At 33.2% G+C, this 24,870-nt stretch overlaps 1 protein-coding gene across 2 annotated transcripts in view; it reads right to left on the bottom strand.

Moving 5' to 3' along the window:
- LOC115879414 (unconventional myosin-XV) overlaps nt 1-24,870 on the bottom strand; it is a 186,862-nt gene that overhangs the window by 46,402 nt on the left and 115,590 nt on the right. For both annotated transcript variants that reach the window (XM_030896241.1, XM_030896240.1), the window contains 4 exons: nt 20,713-20,879; nt 18,041-18,256; nt 15,720-15,964; nt 15,151-15,384 (listed from right to left, as the gene is read on the bottom strand). In XM_030896241.1, the coding sequence (XP_030752101.1) occupies nt 15,151-15,384; nt 15,720-15,964; nt 18,041-18,256; nt 20,713-20,879 (862 nt within the window). The remainder of the gene's footprint in view (nt 1-15,150; nt 15,385-15,719; nt 15,965-18,040; nt 18,257-20,712; nt 20,880-24,870) is intronic.

A 24,870-nucleotide genomic window follows, 5' to 3' on the forward strand; every position in this document is an offset into this window, starting at 1 on the left:
TAATTAGGTTTATATATAATTGATATATCCATTAATTTCTGTGAAAAAGTAAAACGACTATACCGGCACGAAAAACGGACTTAAAATTTTCATGTATTTTAAAGTTTTATACATATACTGTGTTCTAGCGGACCGATTGTGATATTTTTTTATGCAGTTTGTAGCTAAATTATTTGACTTTTTATTACCTCTTTCTAAATTAAAGATGAAAGTTCCAACCTCTCAATAATATGAAGAAAAACAAAATGTTGATATTTTGGTGGAAGTTTGAAAGACCCTGTCGAATATGTTAAGACAGCGTTGAATTTAAAAATCACTTTTTCATATAGTTACATCCTTTCTCGATAGTTAGCTTTTTGGTTCATCTCAATAAATCAATTTTTGTTGGAGGTATTCGCTTTTGAAGAAGACACTACCATTTTTAGGTAATTTGTACATTAACACCATGTCTTTGCTTTTCGTCCTAGTCAACATACCTATAGTACATGCGGTCCATAAAAAAAACGTAGCAAATTGGGTTAAAAGCATGAAACTTGGCACAGTTGTTTAATAGGTTATTTTAAGCTATTTTAGCCGCAGCACTTAAAATTTCACCCGTTGGGGTAGGGTTGCAACCCTTATTTAATTTTTAAGGGGTTAAAATTTTTCACAAATTTATTTCAATATTTTTGTTTAATTTTAGCGTCTTTTTTGACTAATTCGAACATGAAGATTTCAAAAAAATACGCCAAATTTGTATAACTTAGCGTTTGGGCTCTACGGCTGTTGTAATATTTCATTTAAGTGTCAAAATTTCATTCTTTAATATATTTACCGTACCCTGACCAAAATGCTGTATATTTTTGTAAGTTTTGGTACCAAAAATGTAATTAAATTTGTGACAAGACCATGAGCGCACCCATGGGGGGAGAAGGAACGTTATCCCCCCCCCCACCCCCCTTGGATGCGTCGTCAAGGATCCTTTGTACCAATTTGGGCAATACTACACAAACTGGGACTAACGTTTTGTGTAATAAAAAAATAAGTTTATATTTAATCTTAATTAGTTTGTTTATAGTTACGTAATAACAATAAAAAACAAGTATACACCTTTTAAGTTAGTAAAACGACCAGTTGATGTCCTGCAGCTGTCGCCCACATTATTTACTACATTATAGGAGTTACAATTCTCAATAATACTTTCCGAGAGATTACTTACATAGATTACTTACAGATATTACTTACATACTTTCCAGACTTTTACACATAACCGTATCTTCTTGCTCATCTTTAACATTACGACTACTTCTTTTGCATAGATGTGCCAAACACTTTAGATGGTATTTGGCTTCTTCCAAATCGCCTTCTATCAGTACGGCTAGAAGGCGCGTATCACCAAGATTTTTAGCTGAATGTTCCACTTTTTTATAAATTGTCTCAGTAGCACACAAATGTAAAACATTTTTTTTATTACCTGTTTCAGTGCATATGAAACAAACATCTTTTTTTCACATTTACCAATGGTGCAGTTGATCTTGTTGCTCGAGCAGAATTATTTCCCCCCCCCCCCTTTGTTGCGAAATAGATGCCTGAGATTGTTCTTGAGACTCACATCAACATGCTGACTTATTAGATTTAGATAATGAAGAGAGGAGTATGTCAAATTTTGGTCAAAACGTATTTTAAGTTGCATGCTTTGTGCCACAGTGCTTTTTTTTCGATTAATGTTTGCCCAATTTCTCCTTCCACTTTAAGATAATTAATTTGCATTCCAGATGGAAGTACGTGATTGTAATTAGTTAAAAATAGTAAATTAGAAGCTAAAGTACAATATCCTATATTTCGAAGCGAAACAACTGGATTATGTGCAGGACAAACAGTTTTTCCACGACCAATCTGACAGATACAACATTTTTTCCAATCTATTAAGCTATCTAGAGTCACCGTTATTTTAATTTTATATTTTTTCATTTTTTTTTCATGCTACAAAGAAGCAAATATTACATTAAAAAACAAAAAAAAACCGAAGCCATACAATAATTAGTGTAGGTACCTATTGTAATGAAAAATCTACTCACCGGCAAACAGTTTAATGATTAATATTTTGTTCCTTGCTCAACATAAATTATTATAATATATTAATTTATATTGTTTCTTTTGTTTATTCCACTATAAACAGTCAGTGGCGTGACTTAAAGCAGGTTTAAAATTATTAAAAGTATAAAAATTACGATATTGCATTTATTTCTAGGGTAGGGATGATAAACATATCAGTTTAACTTTGTTTATTGATAATAATAATATTAATAAGAATAATTAATAACTGAGTTATTAGTTTTTAGTTAAATGTTATAAAAATATGTCACCAAATATTATTGGCGTTGGCATTAAAATTTTGAATATTTTTAACCTTTTTTGCAAAAAAGGGGTAAACCATCATCATAAGGGGTGAAATTTGGGGTGCTGCGGCACAAATCATTGAAAATGGTCTAGATAACAACTCTGGCGAGTTTCATGTTTTTAACCTAATTTGCTACGTTTTACCCTATTTTGAGGGTCTGCCGCATAGACTACTAGTAAGTTGTGGTCCCGAAGCAGACCTTCTTAACATAAGATTTTCTTCGTTCAATCTTCTCACAGTCTGTTTAGTTACATGTACGTTTTTTAGGTGCAAGTCATAAATTTGAAAAGCTGGCAAACGGCGGTTTCGTAGCGATAAACTTACAAGTGGATGGTCTAGAATGGAAGTTCTCATACGAACAAGAACATTCCACTCGAATACAATATATAAAACTTTTAAGTACACAAAATTTTTAAGGTGTCCGTTTTTTGTGCAGTAATATGAGTGTATATTTTTTACTGTAGTCTCATGGTGTAAATGACAAACTACCAAATATTTTAATGGTCTCCTTATTTTTTTTTTAATTTTGCAGATATCCGATGCCACAGCTTTTTCAATTAAAAATAGTTAATTATTGGTTCCCTTATTAAGAAAGCTAAAATTAGACAAAAGTTCGGTGGTTTTATGGCAAAAGGTGCTATGTCGAAATCTTATTGCGATATTATTGTAAGACGAAAAACATGTTTTGGCCAAAATATGGAATTCTATAAAAATCATAAAGTTCCATTTAGCTTTTTAAGTTAAATAGCACCGTATGATTTTTATGGATCATAGAACTTATTGCCATTTTATATGTAACAAGAAAAACGCTAAAATTTCGATATAGCACCTTTTGCCATAAAACCACCGAGTTATTGAATATAATGTAGTTATAAAAAGTCAAACATATTGTAATTTATTTTAGTATATTTTTTATTACGGTCACATTTAGAAGGTAGTATCACAGATAACACATAATCCAGATGGCCATTGCTTACGGAACAGCATGTTTTCGATGAGACAGTTCCCTATTAATGACACAGAGGGCGCCTATAGCCAAATCTAATAATATTTTTAAAACGAACGAATTTGGAGCCACACCACGGCCACGCGATGTGAAGCGACGTAGCCGGTTGTTCGATATTAGAAGGTAATTATTGTGGCATTGACTGTGGGAACACTGAAACAGTGATTTTCTTTCTTTTTTAGAATCGACTTTAAGAATTATTCATTTTTGTTCATATTATTTCTTCTTTAATTGAAAATACAAAAATTTATAGTAAGGTCTACATAAAAAGATTTCGATCAACTATCGGTGTCAAATACCCCACTGTGCGTCGGTTTGAGTTTGAAAAAAATTATACTAAAATTTCTGTAAGGGTGGGGGTAGTTTTCATCCTTCCCGTACTTTTTCTTGATTTATTTAATAGTCGAAAGTTAAAGCATTTGCCAAAACATAGACACTTAAAATCTTATTTATATCGGAATAAAGTTTTTTAACGAAGCGTTTTTGTATGGAGGTAAATAATTGTTTTCGATGAACTTATTTTGATTCCAAAAATACGTAGTAGCTCTATGTCCACGAAATATTGGGACACCCTGTATAACAGGTCGAATTCTGAGCTCTGTTATAGCTCCGTTTATAAAAATTATTACTGATGCCTGCATGTGTGCGATATGATAGATTAAGAGGGTACAGTACAGACGAAGATACTCAAAAACCAGCAAATGTATCAAACTATTTTTATGAAATATTATTTTTAAAAAATATTATTAGTATCTTAGCAATATAGATGCTTATTTCATACGAAGAACAATAAAGACAAATTGAATTAAATCTGTGGTTTTATGTTCTGTATTACAATAATTGTTTATATCTGTATTTGGAAGCAAAATATATCCAAAATCTGTCCAAATATATCCAAAATATTATATCTGAAGAAGGGAACTCCAAGAAAGATATACATAGTAGAGTTCAACAAGGTAAGAAAGTAATCGGTCTTTTAAACCCTCTCCTGTGGTCAAATAAAACATCCATCCAAACAAAGATAAGGATTTACAAAGCAATCGTAGATCCAATTTTAACATACGGTGCCGAATGCTGGCAATTTACAGCAAAAGAAAGAAGGATGGTCGAGTCAGTGGAGATGGACTTTCTCAGAAGAGCATGTCGCATATCAAGGATGGAATACATTAGAAATGAGGAAATCAGGCAAAGATCAAGGCGAATATATACCAGCACCGACAACATCGAATCGAGACAGCTACTATGGTATGGGCACGTAAAAAGAATGGGAGGGGAAAGATGGCCAAAAAGGGCAATGGAGACACATTAGAAAGTGTCGTCCCCAAAGCAGAAGGAAAAGGGGAAGACCTACAACTACGTGGTTAGATGGAGTAGACCAGTACATGAGAGACAGAGCTATTAACCAGGAAGAATGGCAAAATCGAGCAATATGGAGGTCGAAATGCGGGATGCGGTAGAAGCTGTAGGACCATATATATATATATATATATATATATATATATATATATATATATATATATATATATATATATATATATATATATATATATATATATATATATATATATATATATATATATATATATATATATATATATATATATATATATATATATCCAAAACCAATCTTATTCTTTCTTTTAAGAGTGTATTACGCTGTATACTATTCGGGTCGCTGTCAGTGGTCGGGTAAAGCGTGTGTGTGGCCGAAGAAAATATATATTATATTTCAGAAATCTGCCTAAGGCTTAGCCCGATCCTGTCGTGTTAAGCCACATCTAAAATTCCAAACACACGTACTTTGATTAAGGCTTGATTAAGGTTTGCAGAGCTTCATCGTTTGCCATAAAATAGCAAGCAATTTGTTACAAAACCAAATAAATTATACGATGTACTTAAACAGCCGTTAAACGGTAGCCTACTAAAATGCCGTTAATAGATATTGTGACGTCTTTCATGTCGGCGGAAAGTAATACCTGGCATTAAGCATTTTGCAAGAGCACCTGTGGGTCAGTGGCTGAGGCTATCGCTTCGTAAGCGAGTGGTCCGTGGTTCAAATCTCACACGACAAACACTTTTTTATTTTTTTTTGCTTATAGCGTGATCTTATTGCATTGGTTTCACTCTTTTTGGTTGGATTGATTTAGTTATTTGGCGGGTCGGTTAGCATGGTTATTTGGAGGGTGTTATTTCATTGGTTAGTTGGTTATTTGGTAAGGTTGGTTGATTTTTACTAATTTATATTTGTTTTTTATATTTTTTATCAGTGTCGAGGTTAGTTGCGTTGGTTAAGTTGGTTATTTGGTGGGGTGGATAGCGTTGGTTAGTCCTTATAAAATTCCTATATTTCATAAAGCCGTAAAGTGCGTCACATCAACGACGTCATACCTATTAACGGCATTTTAGTAAGCTACCGTTTAACGGCAGTTTAAGTACAGCCTAAATTATATATCACTGTAATAACAAAACTTCAATCTATCTCCGTATTGTAACGGAATTTTAAATTATGTCTTTATTTTCGAGAAAATTTAGTCCAAATATAAGAAATATTTTGTTGATGTCTGGCCATCAAAATCTTAAAGATAAAGAAGTTGTCCAAAAATGTGATACAATACGGATATAGTATAATTCTTTATCTTTAATTTCCTTCTTCATTTGTGTAAAAATACCTAGCCAGTTTTAAATAAAACGTTAAATGGCGAACACTTATTTTGCTACTTTTTCGAACTAGTATGAAATGAATTCTTAATAGGTACAATAGGTCGCAATAGGTACTAAATTTCTTATTTTCCTTCACTTCCACATTCTCACCTTATACTCCCGCAAGGTTTTTCCGCGTACACTTCGCACTTCACCTGAAAGGTACTCTTCGACTTTGTGTCCGTGCCCGAATCCGAATCCTCTTCGCTCAACGATTCGGACAGATTGGACGAGTTCGCCAAACTATCCAGCGAGCCCGCCTTGAAATTTTCGCGCAGTATTTTCCCCGCGCCACTGTTTTTCGCGTGGTTTTTCCAAGTCACAGCGCTCATGTTTCCACAACCATCCGATTCAAAACGTTTGAAAAATCATTTCAGCTTCAGTCTACTACACGGATCGATAAAAAAAGCGATAAACTAATCAGAATGCCGGAGTTTCAGAGACAAACTGAAAAAAAGCGCGTCAAAAACTGAAGAGATAACGGGGTACGACCGAGATGATGACTGCGGAAGATGCTTGCGATATCGCGGTCGCGGATCGAGTGGTGCGTGGAAGAACATCTGAACATCACCGTAGCGTTTAGATGAGCTCTGATAGTCGCGCTGACCCGCTGGATGACCACCGGTGGTAAGCCTATAAGCGAATATCCGGCCAGAAATACTTCACTGAAGTAAACACTTTTGATAGCGGTAATGTAAAAAAAAACGGTTTTTTTTCGCACTAACCATTTAGTGATTTCTACTACGATAAGTCAAAGAACAGCCAATTAATGCTTCTAAAATTAAATAAACTATTCTTAAAAACTTACTCTTTATAGAGGGTCTTTCAAAAAACATGTGCCATCTCTTGTGGGGAGATTCCTCAAGTAAAAATAAGGTTTATTTGTCATATCAACATAGGTCCGATTCTGCTTTGTTTCGTAGCTACAGGGTGTTAAAGTCTTAATATTTTTTCGATTTTTTATAATTTTCTTCCAAGTACCTTTAGCATTTCGAATGAAATTTTGGGAGTAAAAGTTACTATAAATGCGACATATTTTAAAGCTAAAAAAGTGTCGACATATTCACCAGGGATGTGCATATGGGTTATCACTGGAATAATGTACGCCCCTGAGTTTTTTTATCTTGTTAGCGAAATAGTTTAAGCAGTTTAATGCTGGTTAAAAGTTGTCTCTTGATATTTTGTCGATTTCGGCCTCCTGGATAAGATAAACGCCATTTTATTAACTTGCCTTGAATAAGCGAAACCTAACTTGCGAAAGTTTTAAATAAGTACTCATTGATTCCTTATCAAAAAATATGAAAAAAAGTTCCTAAAAACATGGATATAGAAATGCATAGTTTTAGAGTTACAGGATGTTAAAACTTTTTAAAATTAGGTTTTCTGTAATTATTATCTTAAATACCATTATTCTTTTATTTGAAATTGCTGTAGGTTAGACTAATAGTAGTTATTCTGTGACTAATAGTAATAATAAATAATTATAGTACTAATATTTAATGATAAAGTAGATGGAATATATAATTATTACTTTTATTTTTAATTTATTAATTGTGATTAAAAAAATTGCGTTTAACTTATCAAAGAGGCCGAATTCGACAAAATATCAAGAGATAATTTTAACTGGCATTAAGCAGCCCATACAATTCTGATATCAAAAGAAAAAAAGGCAGTGGTACACATAATTTTTTTTTAAATATTCCATTGATAACCCATATATATGCATTGGAGTAACTACAGGGGGGTCCGGGGGTGCTGCCCCCCAGGTACTGCTGGGCACCCCACAGAGAAATCCTGAATTATGACTCTTGGCTACGTATTAATTTTTATTTGCTTGTGATGCAGTAAAAATGACGTTTTGTAGTTTTGTTTAGTTAATATTATTTTGTTGTGTTCAAAAAATGTATTTTTTTATTTTTTTAGAAAATTTGTAGGTATTTCAGTAATCTACGGGAACACGGTTTGATAACCAAGTCTATAAAATTTATTGATAGAGAAATTCATGTAAACGTTTTATTCCAAAAGTGTTTTTTAAAATTATTTTTCATTTAAAAAAAAACAAAAGCCCTAGGCCCCCCCTGGTCTCGACCCCAGTCTGGTCATTTTTAAGTATTCACAATAATTAAACCATATGATCGAAAAAAAAAATGCCATGAGGGATGGCTTGGAAATGCAGATCGCTGTAATTTTTTATGTAAATTTATACGGGTCTTGTCAAAATGTCATCAATCGTCAATTCCAAGCCAACTGGACGCCATTTTTTTGCGGTCATACGGTATTTAATATTTTAATGTCCCTATTTTATTCCAATATATACTCGTACGTTTTTAAAACGCCCTTTATAAATATTTACAATAACACTAAACTTAGATGTTAAAAAAGAAATGTCATGAATGCCAACAGAGAAAACGGCTTCATCGACTTTAATACCTAAATCAAATACAAGTTTTTGAATAGTTCCAATATATCTTGGTTCATTTTTAGATCTACGAAATATTAATGATGTTTTTATTTACAGTTTTTTTATTAAAATCCCATATTTGAAATTTTAGATTTCTCTTTTCTTCTTATTTTGTAATTTGATATACCTAATTATATACCTATAACTATGATTTTTTATTACAGAATAAAATTTATTTGGAAAAAATATACATACAAAATAAAGAAAGTTTATAAATGCCGACATTATTAATTAGCTGTTGAAATATAATATTAGATTCAATTAAACGGACAATTTATAATTTAGTAGGCTCTTCTTAGATATAATGTAGGTCGTACCGAACAATCTCCAACAGGTAGTTCTTCGGTATGTTGACTTTTACAATAATAACTTAGAAGTGGGGATTGTTTTTTATTTGTTTAATAGTTTGTTTATATTTACAATGTTAATTTTTTCACGTATTTATTTATTGTATGATTTACGATTTCCATATTTATAGCAAAGTAGGTACAGATCATCTAAAATCTAATATAGTTTTGATTTCAGGATAGTTATTGTATTATTAATAATTTTTTGAAGAAAGGCTGAAAAATATATAATATTTTTATTTATTTATTAATATCTCTAAAATTATCGAAATATATTTACTCATGTCTTAGGATTACGTAAAGTGATCAGAAAGGAAGCCAAAAATGCAAAAATATGCAAGGTGTTCCATTTAAAAAAATCATCCCGATCTACTTTTTTGAGCCACCCTATAGAAGTTAAAATATTTCCCTGAAATACATCCTAGTACATACTTTAGGTTTGCACTTAAACAAAATACCCAAGTTTTTTTTATTTTAGGAGCTAGAGATGCCCGACGCGACGCGGTGTTGCCGGATCCTCTATCTTTTAAATCGGCTTCTCAAAAATTGTTCAAATTTGCAATGTGTATTCAGCATACGCAGTCCTTTAAAAACCTATTTACGACTTCGCTGTATATATTTAACAGTTTTTTTTATCTGAAAAAAAAAGGTAATATGGGTGAGCCACTTTTGAGACGCACCCGGTTAATCACTTACTAGCTAACAGTGATTCCATTTATTTAGAGATTTACCACACGCTACACAACCAACTATTTTAGAGTGTTTTTCGATAAATCGCAATAGTGTCACTGTTAATTTAAGTTCTGTACTAAAACTTCTATATTACCAACGAAGATGCACCACCCGGTATACGGTTATATAATAAAAACCTCAAAATAATATTGAAAACATAGCGACAAATCACATCTGAAACGAGAAACTTCATTTCATATTTTCATTATTGCAATTAGAAGACGCGTACCAATCTACTAATAATAAAAACATAGAAGTTAATAAACAACACATATCGTTCATTTTTGCGCCCTGATATTCGACTTAATAAGGGAGCTAGATTTACAGCACTATAATGTATTAATTAAAAAGAGAAAAAATAGACGAACTAGAGTGTAAAATATGTTATATTCGTGACGGTATGTTTCTTCTTCGTTGCGAATTTTATTACTTGTTTGGATTTTTTCTAATATGCATATTTTTGATCTATTAAAATTTGACATACTTACTCAAAATTCAATTAACATGCTAAATATATGCACATTAGCTGGCAGCCATAACGGATTTTTAATACATTTATGTATAGGACGATTTCTTATTATACACGATAATTTTTGATATTTTGCCAAAATATTATTGAATTCTTTGTAGAATGTAGAATGTTACCTTACAGATCTAGTGTGTGTTCCCCTTTGTTGTGTTATAACGAATTATAACTCATCATATAGTCTCAGGGCTTTAACAAAAGCCAGTATCTGAGACGGCTCCACAGGGGCCAGCTCTCCATCCTCAACATCAGCCGTACCAAATTTCATGGCACGAACGGTCGTCGTCTCGGTGCACATTGATAAGGTGTTCTGGTGTTTCCCCATTTTCCCCACAGAATCTGCATTCGCCGTTATTTCTAAGCTTCAGCCTACTGAGGTGTTCGTTATGAAGACAGTGTCCTGTTAGAAACCCCGTGACAATCCGAAGATTGTTTTTACTTAAATCAAGGAAATTCTTTGATTTTTCTCGGTCATAAGTTCTGAGAAACTTTTTCGAGTGTCTTAGACCATTGGAGAACACCCATTCCATGTTACAGATGGAGTCTTCCAGATTCTTCAAATCAGCTTTCAGTTAGTTCCCGCTTGGAAAACAGAACGGTTCTGGTCCAGTTAGTAAAGTGTTCGCTCCTTTTCTAGCTAGATCATTTGCTGTTTCATTGTCTTCTATCCATTGGCCATTGGTGAGCAGACACCCAGTGTAGGAGAACTTTATATTCTTTGCCTAATTTGTTGAGCTTCTCTAGGCATTCTTTGACCAACTTCGAATTGATGGTTACTGAGTTGATCGCGTTTAGTGCTGCTTGACCATCGGATAAGATGGCTATTTCCTGTTTTCGATAGTTCCTATCTAAGATAAATTGTACGCATCTTTCGATAGCCTAAATTTCTGGCTGAAGGATACTGGGGTAGGTGCCCATTGATTCGGAGTATTTAGTTTTCGGCTACAATACTCCTATCCCTGTCCCTGCTTTGGTTTTGGAAACATCAGTATACCACGTTATGATATGGTCTTTTACATGCTGAGCAAACGTTTCGTCCTTCCAATCCTATTTATTACTAAATTCTTGGTATGTCATCCATAGGGAGTTTGAGAAGTGGAATTTTCTTTTTGAAGGTGTCCCAAGCCCCTGACTGTTGAATTCTTTAGAGATTCATATGCATTTTAGAAAGAAACAAATTTAATATACACCAGTGTACCTGAATTTCCGAGCTATATGCTTACTTACCTTACGGCACTTCAGTCAAATATTTAAATATTTCAAGCTGCGCTAGAAAGTCCGAATTAAAAAAAAAGGAAGGAACTATACATTAGAGTCAGAAGGCGGATTTGCCCCAAACAACCTCAATTTAAGCGGCTTTGTTTAGAAAAAAACAGATACAGAAACGTGTTTCATTTACTTTTTAATGGACATGTATGCGATGACATCTAAATTGCAATAGATACATAATATAAAGTACATACTACAAAATTGGTTAAATTTTATAAAAACATATGTTTTTGTTTTTAGTTATTCTGCAAATGAACTGTTTTATTTTATGTAGCCTTAATTTCATTTGTATACCTACAATCAATTAAAAATATAGTTAAAGAAATCGGTAATCGGCAATACAAGAAAATTCATATTAATATTAACATTAAAAATAAGTCCTTAAATTTAATTTTGGCTGTCTTGACTTGACGGTAATTATTTTGACTTAAGTCATTTTGTCCACTTAAAGGTTGATTCTCACTATACCTTCCGTTTCCATTTCATATCCATTCCATATCCGTTCCGTATTTTTTATTGTATTGACGCTATACGTAAGCTTCCGTTCCGTATCAGTTCCATACTTTTTACTCTACGATTTATATCATTACGAAAGTTTTATTTTAAAAAATTGTATTTTAAAAAAAGGTAATAGATTTAATTAAGAGGTGAAAGAATAAATAAATTTCAGCAAAATATTAACAGAGCTGGTACAAATGTAGGAACTTGACAACGTTCTTTCCGATACGCTGAAGTCCGTTTGCCAAATAAATGTATGAAAGGAATGGATATGGAACAGATCGTGTGCATTGTCCTATTCATTTACAATGATATAATATTTTATGTAAACGGAAGCTAGCTGATATGGAAGGTATAGTGAGAATCAACATTAATTCGCAGATTATCATGATTTAAATAAAAAATATAGTATATATTGTTTTATAAAGACTTTAGATTAAGTATTCTTGAAACTGGTTTGTTGCAGCTCTGTGTAGAAGGTATTGGTAAGTCCATTTTTAAAACTATGAAATTATGAAACTGGTAAAACCATGACCGACCGGATTAATGATGACATACGAGGTCTGGGTATTAAACGACGAGACTACTTGTAAAAATGGGGTTTATTTTAAAAATTATTCGATAATTGAATGCTCGAAGTCTGTGGCCAGTGGTAGATATCAAAATGACACAACAACTACTAGAGTACAAAAAGAGCCTAATACGCTTAATTGTAGGTGTCATTACTGGAAACTGGAAACTGGAAACTGCCTGGCGGTACGGGGCTAGATCTCGTGCGATGGAAGATTTCCAACGACGACTACTGCGGAGAATGCGGAGAGGAAGAAGAAACCATAGAGCATTCTCATTGTCCAGCACTGGAATACCGACGCTTTAAAACTTTAAAGCAAGTTTTTTTGCAAGGTTTCGAAATGGGCCCAAGGCCTCCGAGTGAGGGATTTAGACATGATCCCAAAACCTCAGCAACCTAACCTAACCTCTATAGAAAAATTACTACTAAATCAACGAAAAGGTGTTTACGTACTGCTTTGAATAAGAAGACGTACTGGAATAATAGACACATCCATCCAACCAACGCTACGTTCTATTTTACCCATCTACTACTCTAAGATGTCATCAATGCGCTCAAACTCTTTATTTAATAGCCAGACCTTGTACAATGTCCAGTAATGAATATAGAAACTAAACCTGTTAATTGTTGCAATTGATTAGATGCAAACAGGAAATAAAATTAGAAAAACCCACTGCTTAGTTGATTGCCGTTTCCATGCTCCATTAGTTGAAATATGTTTCCAAAATCACAAACAAAACATAGAAACCCTTAATCTTTCCTACTAGGAACAACACTTTTTGTTATTGATGAAAACAGAAAGGCCCAAAATCTCCAGTATGTATTTTCATTTTGGTAACTCCCCAAGCAGCATTTGGATGTCGGGACAACGTTGTGTCACGCGACCAAACGTCGGGGCGCAACGTCGGCACAACCTCGTGCCAACCCTAGTCTGCACTAGTTTGGAGAATAATTTTTGGGTCGAAACGACGTTGGATACCGACGTTGGCTAGAAGCCTAATTTAGTACAAACTGCAACGTTATTTAAAATCCTAATTCACAGAAATACAAAACTAATATGGCGTCTAAGTCGCGTTTTATCCTAAATTGGGATAATTATAGTAAAAATATTATTTTTATGATTTAGTTAGAGATATATGTCAGATGGCAGTGAAGGAAAACAAAACAAAAGTATTTAAGTGTGGAGGATGTTTGAAGATCATAATTATTGAAACACTTTAACCGACTCTGTAACTCGTTACCCAAGTCAAAAAAGTTAAACGCAAACAACTTTATTGATAAATGTATTGTTTCTACTTTGAAAAATACTAATGGGCCTTAAAATTAAAGAAGTTTTAAAAATTTTCTTGATTTTTTTTTAATAAAATGAGAATAATTTATTCGCAGTCGAAAAAATTGTTTCTGCGTGTTTTTTAGGGTCAAATATTTTAAGTTAATGTATTCAAAAAGCAGGAAATGCTATTTTAGGAACGAAACATTTTCTTATTTAACCACATGGCGGCTTTCACTTTGTTGTTTTGGAGATTAAGATGGAGTAGTTCGAGTAGTCGCATACTGGACTAATAAAGTCGCAGTTCGGCCTTAGCAGGTAGTATACTAGTCGCAAGATTGCCTAATTTAGTCATCCTAGAGTCTAGCTTGTGCCGCCGTCTATAATTTAAATAAACGAGGGAGTGGATAGACTATCGGTAATATATGTCGATGTATATTTAAATTTAGTTTTATATGTACCTTTTTTATGTCCCATTTTAATTAAGTTTTTTTTTATAAAAACAAAAACAGCACTGAACTGTCTGACTGAACAGAACAATAAAGTGAGAATTTAAGATTTAAGGTTATGGTTCAATACAGTTGCCAAAAGGTAGTGACTCGACGTCCTACCAACGTAAGAATAAGGAAATCTAAACAATGTTGGAATTAGTAAAACAGACGACGTTTGCATAACGTTGGAATAGGTCCTGAAACTGACGTCGGAAAACTCTATATTATCCAACGTCGTAACTACGTTGTCCGAATCACTTAAAGATCACTTAAGCAAAAAGGGTTACAAGACAACGTTTATTCGACGTCGCAGAAGCTTCTACTTTGCTGTAGTACTAGTCCAACGTCGGCACAACGTTATAAAAACGTTTAAATTTATTTTAATACCCAAGGTAGGGAGCTAACTATTTTTTGTAACTAATCCAACGTTGTGTTTAGTAAACATGTGGTCGCAAGTCGTGAAAATGCTACTTGGGTCCGATTGCTGATTTGTTGAAAAGGACGGAATCTCTGTTTTGTCACGGTTTTGTCCGTTTGGTGAAAATTAGCCTTAATATAAGTACATTTAGTTTATAACCAAGTAGCTCAGATAAATAGATAATATAAATATCTATAAGATTTTTAGTAAGTAGATATTTAAAAATTTACATTAAATTCTGAAATTGAAGTTCTATAACTTTTTAAAGCACCAGACATTTATTTGAATATTTGAACATCCATAAACCTGTTTCATTGTTTTAACTACTACTTTCACTGGCACAAATAACACAAATGGCGAAAAATTCAAACGTTGTAAGACATCATTATTCTTGGTATCAATATTCGGTATATGAGTATTGTTGATTTGTAATTTTACTACCAATATACTACTATTTCAATAAATAACTAAAATCACTTACCTTTCGATATTCACCACAAAATCTCGTAACCATTTCCGACAGTTGCTGGGCTCTTGGAGTGTGTAAAGCGATCTTTCCTTGAGGTCCATCGAAACTAACTGTGGTTGGTCTTGGAGCGGTACAGGCAGATATTTCGTTTAGAGGAAATGACTTGATCACCTGTAGATTTGTCGATTCTCTTTTCACCAAGTGGACGCCCCAATGTGAGACTGCAATAAGTTGAACTTCGGAGAGCTGTAACCAAGAAAATACAATGTACACTATATAACTATTCTACAATGGCTTTTAGTTATACAGCCCCAATTTGTGTGTTTTACCCAATTACTAGTTTTGTATAACTGTAAGTGTTCAATAAGAGAATAATTTTTGACTTCATTGCATTGCATTTATTTTTGACATCCAATCGTTTTTCAGTACATAACTGTTATCCAATATTTGACAATGATGGGGACTTGATTAGCCAATATTTATCAAATTTCCACAAAGTAAAGAGATAATATTTGATAATATAAGATTAGTGAAAAATAATACAAATCCAACACACGATTTTTATGAAATTAATATTATACCTGAGCTGCTCCAGAAACGGGAAATAGTCTGGAGAAGTATAAAGGCCACGTTCTTGCCAGTTCAATAACGTTCCTCTTGATATTCGCCCTATGGGAACTAGTGAAATTCTCCGCTGTAACTCCATATCCGGATAACATATTGACACCAGCTCGTTTTTCGTTGGCTGTTAGTCTTATGCATGGAGTAACGCCATACACGTCAGCTGCTATCTGACAGAAGATCAGATGAAGGGCATTTAGTGGACCTGAAATGAACATAAGAAAACAGTAGTTTTAAATATATATATATATATATATATTTGTTTTACTATTACTCTATTTAATTATATATTAATTAGTTTTCACAATACATTTTACACCCTAAAATTTTTATATATTTTAAAGTTTCAATATATTTTGATCTAGGTGGCCGATTTTGATGATTTTTTAAGCAATGTGTAGCTAAATTATTCTACTTTTTAGCTTGTTTTTAAATTAAAAATTAACGTCCTCATCTGTCACTCTGTGGAATGGTTGGATAAAGTAAGGAATTTAAAAACCATTTTACCATCAGGATGTATTTCTTCTCAATATTTTGTTTTTTGGTTCATCTAAATCAAGCTTATTTTTGTTGGAGATATTATTAAAAAAGATAATATTATTAAAAGAAAAAATAGAAGAAAGCTTTAAAGAAATAGAAGAACAAGGTGGTTTCCGCGCTGGGCGTTCTTGTACAGACAACGTATTTGTGTTACAGCAAATAATTGAAAAAAGGAGAGCTCGAAATTTAGACACGCATCTGAATTTTATAGATTTAGAGAAAGCCTATGACACGGTGCCTTTGAAGAAATTACTCGTATTTGAAATCTTGGTTGAGACACATATGAGTAAAACATATTTCAATGCAATCTGGAATATATACAAAAACAAAAATATGATCAGACAGGGGAAGTTCCTATCGGAATCCCTCCTGACATCAAAAGGACTCAGGCAGGGGTGCCGTTTATCACCTATCTTATTAAAAACATCTATTCAGGAGACATTGAAAAATTGGAGAAGGAAGAGTAGATCTATGGGAATAAAGATTGACAACCACTGTCTATCGACTTTGTTTTTTGCAGACGAGCATTACAGGTTGTGAGGAGGATGCCGACTTTATGTTTAGGAAACTTGATGAAGACTGCAGTAGTATGTCACTGTCATTGAAAAGTAATATTTTATCATTGTTGGTTGGCAGTTATTCTAGCAAAGATGATTTTAAATCCAAAAGTTGTATCAGCTAATATTTCGTTAACCTCACATGGTAGAGATTAACTTTTGGACTTATCTCTGCTAGAGTAACTATGAACAAACACAATAAGGCCAATATCGACTCTGAAATTCAGCACAGGATTAGCAGCGCCTCAAGAGCATTCTGGAAATTAAAAGACAGGGTTTTCTACAATCATGATTTGAGTACAAAAACGAAATTTGCAGTGTACCGAGCAATTATAACCCCCCCCATGGTATATGAGAGCGAAACCTGGGTGCCATACCGACGACACATGAACGCATTAAACAAGTTGCAACAGAGACACCTTAGACAGCTCTTAAGAATCCGATGGTTCCATCATGTCTCAAACGTGTCGGTCCTTGAAAAAGCTAACTGCGAGAATATTGAAGCCATGGTTACAAAATCCCGCTTAAGATGGGCTGGTCACGTATGCAGAATGCAAGAAAACCGCATACCAAAATCTCTGCTTTACGGTGAGCTTATAGACGGTAACAGGAGGTCGGGTGGATAACTCAAAAGGTACAAGGATATTTTCCACGAAAACTTAAAAAGAGGATTAAAATGCAGAATGAGTGGGAAGAAACAGCTCATAATAGAACTCAATGGAGAAGAGTTGTAAACTCAGTTAACAGCGACAACCAAAAAGTAAAGAGGGAACAAAGCAATGAGATTTTTGAATGTCCGGAGTGCGGTAGGCAGTTAACATCACGTATCGGGCTTTTCAGTCACAGAAAAAATCATGAAAGAAAACGCCTTGCATGGCCATCTTTTGATTCGTGCCAAATACTCGTCAGCGAGTAATGGCAGTATGTATGTATGTATGTATGAACAAACAATAATAATATGCAATTTCAATGACCGTGACATTAGAAAAACAATAACCACAATTTTTCATATTTACCAAAAGTACAGACATGCATTTAATGCTAAGTTGCTGTAAATCGTTACGGTCTTCTTCAAAAGCGAATATCTCCAATAAAAAAAGCTATAAGGATGACAAAGTGGTTTTTAAATTTCTTTGTTCCTTGTTAAATCATTCATAAATATAAATGCTAATAATATTTCTTACCAAGTGGTTCTGAAGGAGAGAAGTACTCCTTTCTGACTCTCAAGAGCCAGGAGACTCTATTGTAAGTGACGTAGGCTGAGGTGCCCAATGGTAGCAGTCGATTTGGACTGGTTGGGGATCTAGGTTCTTCTACATCTTCTGTGCTCGGCTGATTATTGACAGGTGACTTGGATGGTGGAGTTTTGATTGGGCGCATAAATTCCGGCCATTCTTGTACTAGAAAAGAAATAGTTAATAGTATATTGTTTATTCAGGCAAGGAGGCTTATTTATTTTGAGGAGTAGTATCAAAAATTATACCGGGTGCGTCGCAAAAGTGGCTCACCCCTATAATTTTTTTAATTTTTCAGATAAAAAAACAAGATTTGGTGTATTAGTGTATGACATAAATTAGGATTGATTGACGTATTCAATTGTTTTCGGTTACTTCCTGTTTCACCGGTAATTACTACAACGATTTTTAAATGGCACACTCGGTATATTTTTACTTTATTCGATATAAAATGGCACTCTGAATAGAATGACAATGAATATGATAATATCGTATGTCAACTTTTGACATTTTCGCTTTAAAAAAAGTCGTATTTTAAATTTTAATCTACAGTACCATGGCTGTGTTAAAAACACTAATTTTTAATTAAGGAGCCTTGGAAAAATATGTTTGATCATCTAATCTAGATAGTCTTTAGTGTCTTAAATAAATAAATAAATGCCTTTATTGTCAAAAAATTTTTCAATTTGTAGACAAAGGTAAACTAAGCAAACAAAGTAAACAAACAAGGTACACAAACAAACAAACAAAAGATAATACACAACATTATACAAATAATATTGTCAGTCTTATTGTTTAAAATAAACATTTATAAATGTTTACAATGTCAAAGAACAAAAAAAAATAAAAATAATATTCAAAAATATTTAGTTAGTTTATAGTAAATATCAATGACCTCTAAATAAATTTATATCGAAGTCATTAGTAAATATAGCAATACCAAACATTAGACCAATGTTTAGAAGATCAAATTCGATTTTCAAAATATAATTCATTTACGGCGTAGAAAGCCTTGTCTAGCAAATAAGAGTTCAATGCTTTGCGGAATGAAGAAAATGATGTTATGGATTTGATTTCATATGGTAGGTGATTGTGCATTTTTTTCGAGTTGTATAATATTGAACTTTTAACTAACTCTGAGCGTGGGGTAGGTAGATAAAGATCTTGCGAGTCTGCGTTCCTGAGTGGACAAGTGTGAGATGGCCTTTCTTGAGAAGCTGATACATGCTTACGTATTACGCAAACGGATTCAAATATAAATAAGGAAGGAAGAGTCAATATTTTTAATTTTTAAAAAAGTCCTGGCAATGAGTTCTGGTCTTTAGTCCCAGGGAATAATGAACAGCTCTCTTCTGGAGTTTGAAAATGCGGTCAAATTGAGTCGCGCAACACGTACCCCAGAATGGAAGGGCATACCTGAGGTGCGAATCCAAAAATGGATAATAAACAGTTCTAGCCACTGACAAGTTAAACTCCTTAGAAACAGATCTTAATGCAAAACAGGTAGGGCTCAATTTTTTCGACAAACCTTCGATATGTATGTCCCATTTCAGAGAATTGTCTACAACAAGCCCTAAGAATTTTACAGATCTTACGACGTCAATGATGGTGTTGTTAAGTACAAAAGGCTGCAGCGAGTTTTTATACGACAAAGCTTTAGTTTTAGAAATGTTGAGACTCAGGAGGTTCGAATCGCACCAAGATTTAATGGTGATTAAGTCATTTGATATAATCCTATGAAGTGCCGTGACGTCCTTGCTGCTCCAAGTGAAGCTAGTGTCGTCCGCAAAAAGACATATTTTGCCACTGATGTTTATGTTAGCTATGTCGTTAATAAAAAGAAGAAACAAAATAGGGCCTAGTACTGAGCCTTGTGGTACTCCACATTCTATTGGCTTGCTAGAAGACAACGTGGTATCCACCCTCACAAGTTGACTTCTGTTGCTCAGATACGACTTAAACCATTCGAGAGATGTTCCCCTGAACACCAAATCGTATTTTTGATCATATCTCAATTTTTTCAAATGGTACAAAAAAAGCATTTTTTAGGAATGATTTGGTACCACGTACTTGGTATTTCTAGTCAAATTTTCATTATAAACCGCATGTTACAATTTCAAACAAACAATATGCGAAAATGTCAAAAGTTGACATATGGTATGTGGTTCTACTGAGTGTCATTTAAAGATCAAAAATTGAAGTTATTTTCGGTGAAACCAAAGGAAGTGACCAAAAATAATTGAAGACGTCAATCAATCCTAATTTATGTCATATAAAAAAAATATAGAAAGTTATAGGAGTGAGCCACTTTTGAGACGCACCCGGTATATAAGTAGTATGGATCAAATAAAGAAAAAGAAAGAATAGTAAGTGAAAAACTAAATTCATATTTAGCGTAAACTAAATAACTAAGAACCCTCTACCCTTACGAGCAAACTATATTAGCTGTATTAAAAAAAATGTATTACAAGTATAATGAAATATTAGAGTTAAAGTTTTAGAGCAATAAATAATAAGATAATATTGACAGTAATAATTATAGTGATGATTCCCTAAATAAATCATCAAGATTTATAATTATGTTAAAAGACATTCAAAAGAGATTATTTAGAACTACATACCTTCATGTCTGTCAGTCTTATCTGTCATTGCAGTCGATGCTAAAGAATGCTTCTTTTCCCGTTCTAGCGCGCTCTTATTCAACTGGTGAGTCCTGAATGTCGGTCTTTCAGAAGGTTCCTTGCTTTGGTTCTTGGATTTGTCGTATTTCCTGTCGTCCCTGTCCCACCTTCAAAGGAAATGCGTATGGTTCAATAAGGGTTCAATAATCCGACAAAATAACAAAATTAAAGTTTCGTTACACAAATACAAGCATGCTTGTAAGACATATTAATTTGTTATTTTTAAGTATTGAGTTTGCGGTTGCTAACGGGCAATAAATGATTTTCGAGAGTTTTAACCACATAGTTAGTAATAATTGGAAACATATATATTTAAAACAACAAGAAAACAAACTCTATTTATGCAACTTTGGCATTAGACTAATCTTGCTACAGTAACGTTGCAATATCGTTGAATGGCTAATTAGGTCCCGCCGTGTGTGTTAAAAACGGTGTTTTTTGCCGCATTTCATTTCTCTTGGACCATGAATGAAAGAGAAAGACGGAGAATTAATTAATATTATGAAATATCGCCGCATTTTAAGCTCGAAGAAAAAATGTATATTGACGGGAAATCTACGAGGTTCGATTGAGATTATTTCGATACACATTTACGAGGGCTATAGAATTCGTATGTGTTATTGTATCTTAAGATTTTTTTATACTTAGATCAATGTATCACACATATAAGAAAACGGGTGAAATCATTTGAAAACCAATGAATTTAAAATTGTCTGGAGAGAACAAAAAAGAGGAAGCCCTAAGACTGTATGATATATTATATCTCGTTATAACTCGTTATAACTCAAGAAAGGGGAACACACAATAGATCTGTAGGGTCGCGGTGATTAGCTGCCCTCCTAAACATTCTACATTGGAAAGGACATAGAAATACTACTATAGTTTTTGCTATACCGGGTACGTCATAAAAGTGGCTCACCCCTATAACTTTTTTTATTTTTTCAGACACAAAAACGAGATTTAGTATGTTAATATATGACACACATTAGGATTAATTGACGTATTCAATTGTTTTTGGTCACTTCTGTTTCACCGGAAATAACTACAACTTTTAATTTTTAAATGACACCCTCGCACAGTGGTCTAAATGTAAAAATTACGGGGACATTAAGTGACAAGTTTGTCTTCACTGAACGTTCGATGACATTTCCCATATAATTTTACATATAAAATGACAGCGATCTTCATTTCATAGCCGTCGCTGACGCCGTTTTTATTCGATCATACGGTACTAGAACTAAGAGAAGACGTACACAAGAATTGATTTCTCAATATGTCTTGCTGAACTTGCGTTTGCTACTTATACTGGATATACAAGAAAAGGAAAGAGAAATGTTGCTTTTGCCATCAAAAAAGCTACGATTTCTAGTCCCGAAGAGTTGGCAAAAATAAAAAATTTAAAAAGGTTAAACAACGAGATGCGACCATTTTCTCTAGAGGAAGCCTTGATTCTTGATAAAGATAACATTTTGTAGATCAGTAAATACATTCAGTTAAAATACCCAAGTAACACAATATCATTGTCAACATTGTTTTAAGTTGTAATATTCACTTGTAAATTCAATAAATAAAATGACAAAATACCATCTTGTTAATATCCTGACGCAATAAAACAAAATAATATTAAGTACTGTAAATGGTATAGAGCGTCAAAAATAAAAATGGCTGTAACTTTTGATACACATAGTATAAACCATTCACCCCTATATCAAAATGCAGGAAAAAGTAACAGGAATTGAAATCTTAAAAAATATATAGGGTGTTTTATTTAAAAAGTTTGGTCTATAGCACTTTTCTGACACACCCCGTATAATTAAAAATATTTTAACAAGAAGCAATTTATTATTACTTATAACTTTTGTATCAGCATTATTTTAAAATTCTAAATAGCAAACGAGATACTGGACTTTATCGCACGAATTGAACACCCTGTATATAAAATAGGAAGGTAAAAATGTAAAAAATATTTTTGATGAGTGTAATTTTACATAAAAACATTATAAATAACAATTATTTCCTTTATTTCAAAAACAAAATTGAGTGTCCACGTAATTTTTCCATTTAGACCACCGTGCCTCGGTATATTTCTACTTTATTAGATAGAAAATGGCACTCTGAATAGAATGATATATCAGATGTCAACTTTTGACACTTTCGCATATTGTTTAATTGAAATTGTTACATGCGGTTCATAACGACAATTTAACTCGAAATACCAAGTGTGTGGTATCACATTATTCGTAAAAAAATGTTTTTTTCCAAATATGCTAATGAGCCACCCTTGTTCCATACGAAAAAATTCAGATATGATTAAAAATACAAGGTCTTTAGGACAACACACGAAAAACATTAGACGATTAAATCTATTTTTCCAAGACTCCTTGATTAAAAATTAGTGTTTTTAACACAGCCAATTTAAAATACGATTTTTTTTAATGCAAAAATGTCAAAAGTTGACATATGATATGTCATTCTACTCAGAGTGTCATTTTCTATCGAAGAAAGTAGAATATACTGAAGGTGCCATGTAAAAGTCAAAAGTTGCAGTCATTTCCGGACCAAAAACAATTATTGAATACGTCAATCAATCCTAATTTATGTCATACCGTGCTGGCAACTGTTACTTTTGGGCCGGTATTTACATGTGTGGAAGTAAATCGCATAGGGATCTTATTAAGTCGGAGTGAGAGAAATGCGACCGACAGACGCGACGCGCGACGGTGTGCTGTTACGGCGTTGTTGCCGATACGCCTTTCCTTATCAAGTAAAGTAAAATCACGATAGCAAACCGCTTATTTTTAAAATACTTTTTTTTCAAGAGATAACTAGCTAAAATGATTAGACATGTTTCTGAGTATCTGAAATGGAATTATAAGGATATCGTTAGGGTGTCGTTTTTTTATAACGGGAAAACGTCAGTAATCGCGATAATTTAAAAACTCAACTTTTTTGTCACATAACAGGCCGTAACTCAAAAACCACTTTAGATACTGATTTTTTTTATTTTCAAGATCGGATATTTTACAATATGTTTACATAAGAAAAATTCGATGAGGTTGTTTTTTCCATTCAAAAATTGTAAACAATCCATCCATTTACTTTTAGAGCATAGCAATTTTCAGCAATCGTGTAATTTTTTTATTGATAAAGATTTTCACATACTGTCTACAAAGAAAATATAGCAAAAATATTAACAAAGTTCTTAAAAAACTACAATCTATTATTTCTAATAGATTTCGAGATATCGACTTTTGAATTCAGAGTTCTAATAGCGCGACCACTATCGAACACCCACTCAATTCCACTTTTTACTAAAAATGCAAGTGTTTCTAGCTTGCACTTAAAAAAAATCAAGCTATAGGGAAAATTATAACGACTCGTTAATAAATAAACAAATTAAGTATCACGAGACGTAATTAAATCGTGAAGCTGAACGCATGACGTACACCTTTCCCTAGAACTTTAAGTACTGACAGAGGTATTGATTGGGTCGACCGGTCCACTGCGACAAATCTGCTATATCCCCTTCCACGTCTCTTAGCGATGTGCGCAGTTTCTCGGTTTATTTCATACGTTTGGCAACGTGTTTACTGTACTCTCTTTGTTCAGTACATTATAAACGCATTGTACTCTTCTCACATACGGAAATCTCGACCCAAGACTAACCGTTGCATTAGTATATACCTTAGTATACCAACATGCCAAATGTCATTTTTATCTGAAAAATTAGAAAAGTTATAGGGGTGAGCCACACTTTCGAGACGCACCCGGTATAGTCTATTGGTTGTGATAAAATAATGCTGGTCATTTTTATAAAGTTAAAGCAACATGACCAATCATACTTTTTTATTGTTTATCTACATTTTTCAAACTTAATTTGAGAGTATGATGAATGTCACTTGTAATCAACCTTAAGTTTTTTTTTTACTTCAGCAACGAATAAGGGTTTATTTGTAATTTTCAACACTAAAATATATAACCGACAGAATTTTTTCCATAAAGACAATATCTGTTAATGGCTTAATGATAATTAATCCTTATCAATAAAGCTAGATCTAGCTCATAAACCTATAATATTATTATTTCGGAAGAAATTGC

Source organism: Sitophilus oryzae, unplaced genomic scaffold, assembly GCF_002938485.1.
Source record: "Sitophilus oryzae breed Bouriz unplaced genomic scaffold, Soryzae_2.0 scaffold_1576_pilon_pilon, whole genome shotgun sequence".
NCBI lineage: Eukaryota > Metazoa > Arthropoda > Insecta > Coleoptera > Curculionidae > Sitophilus > Sitophilus oryzae.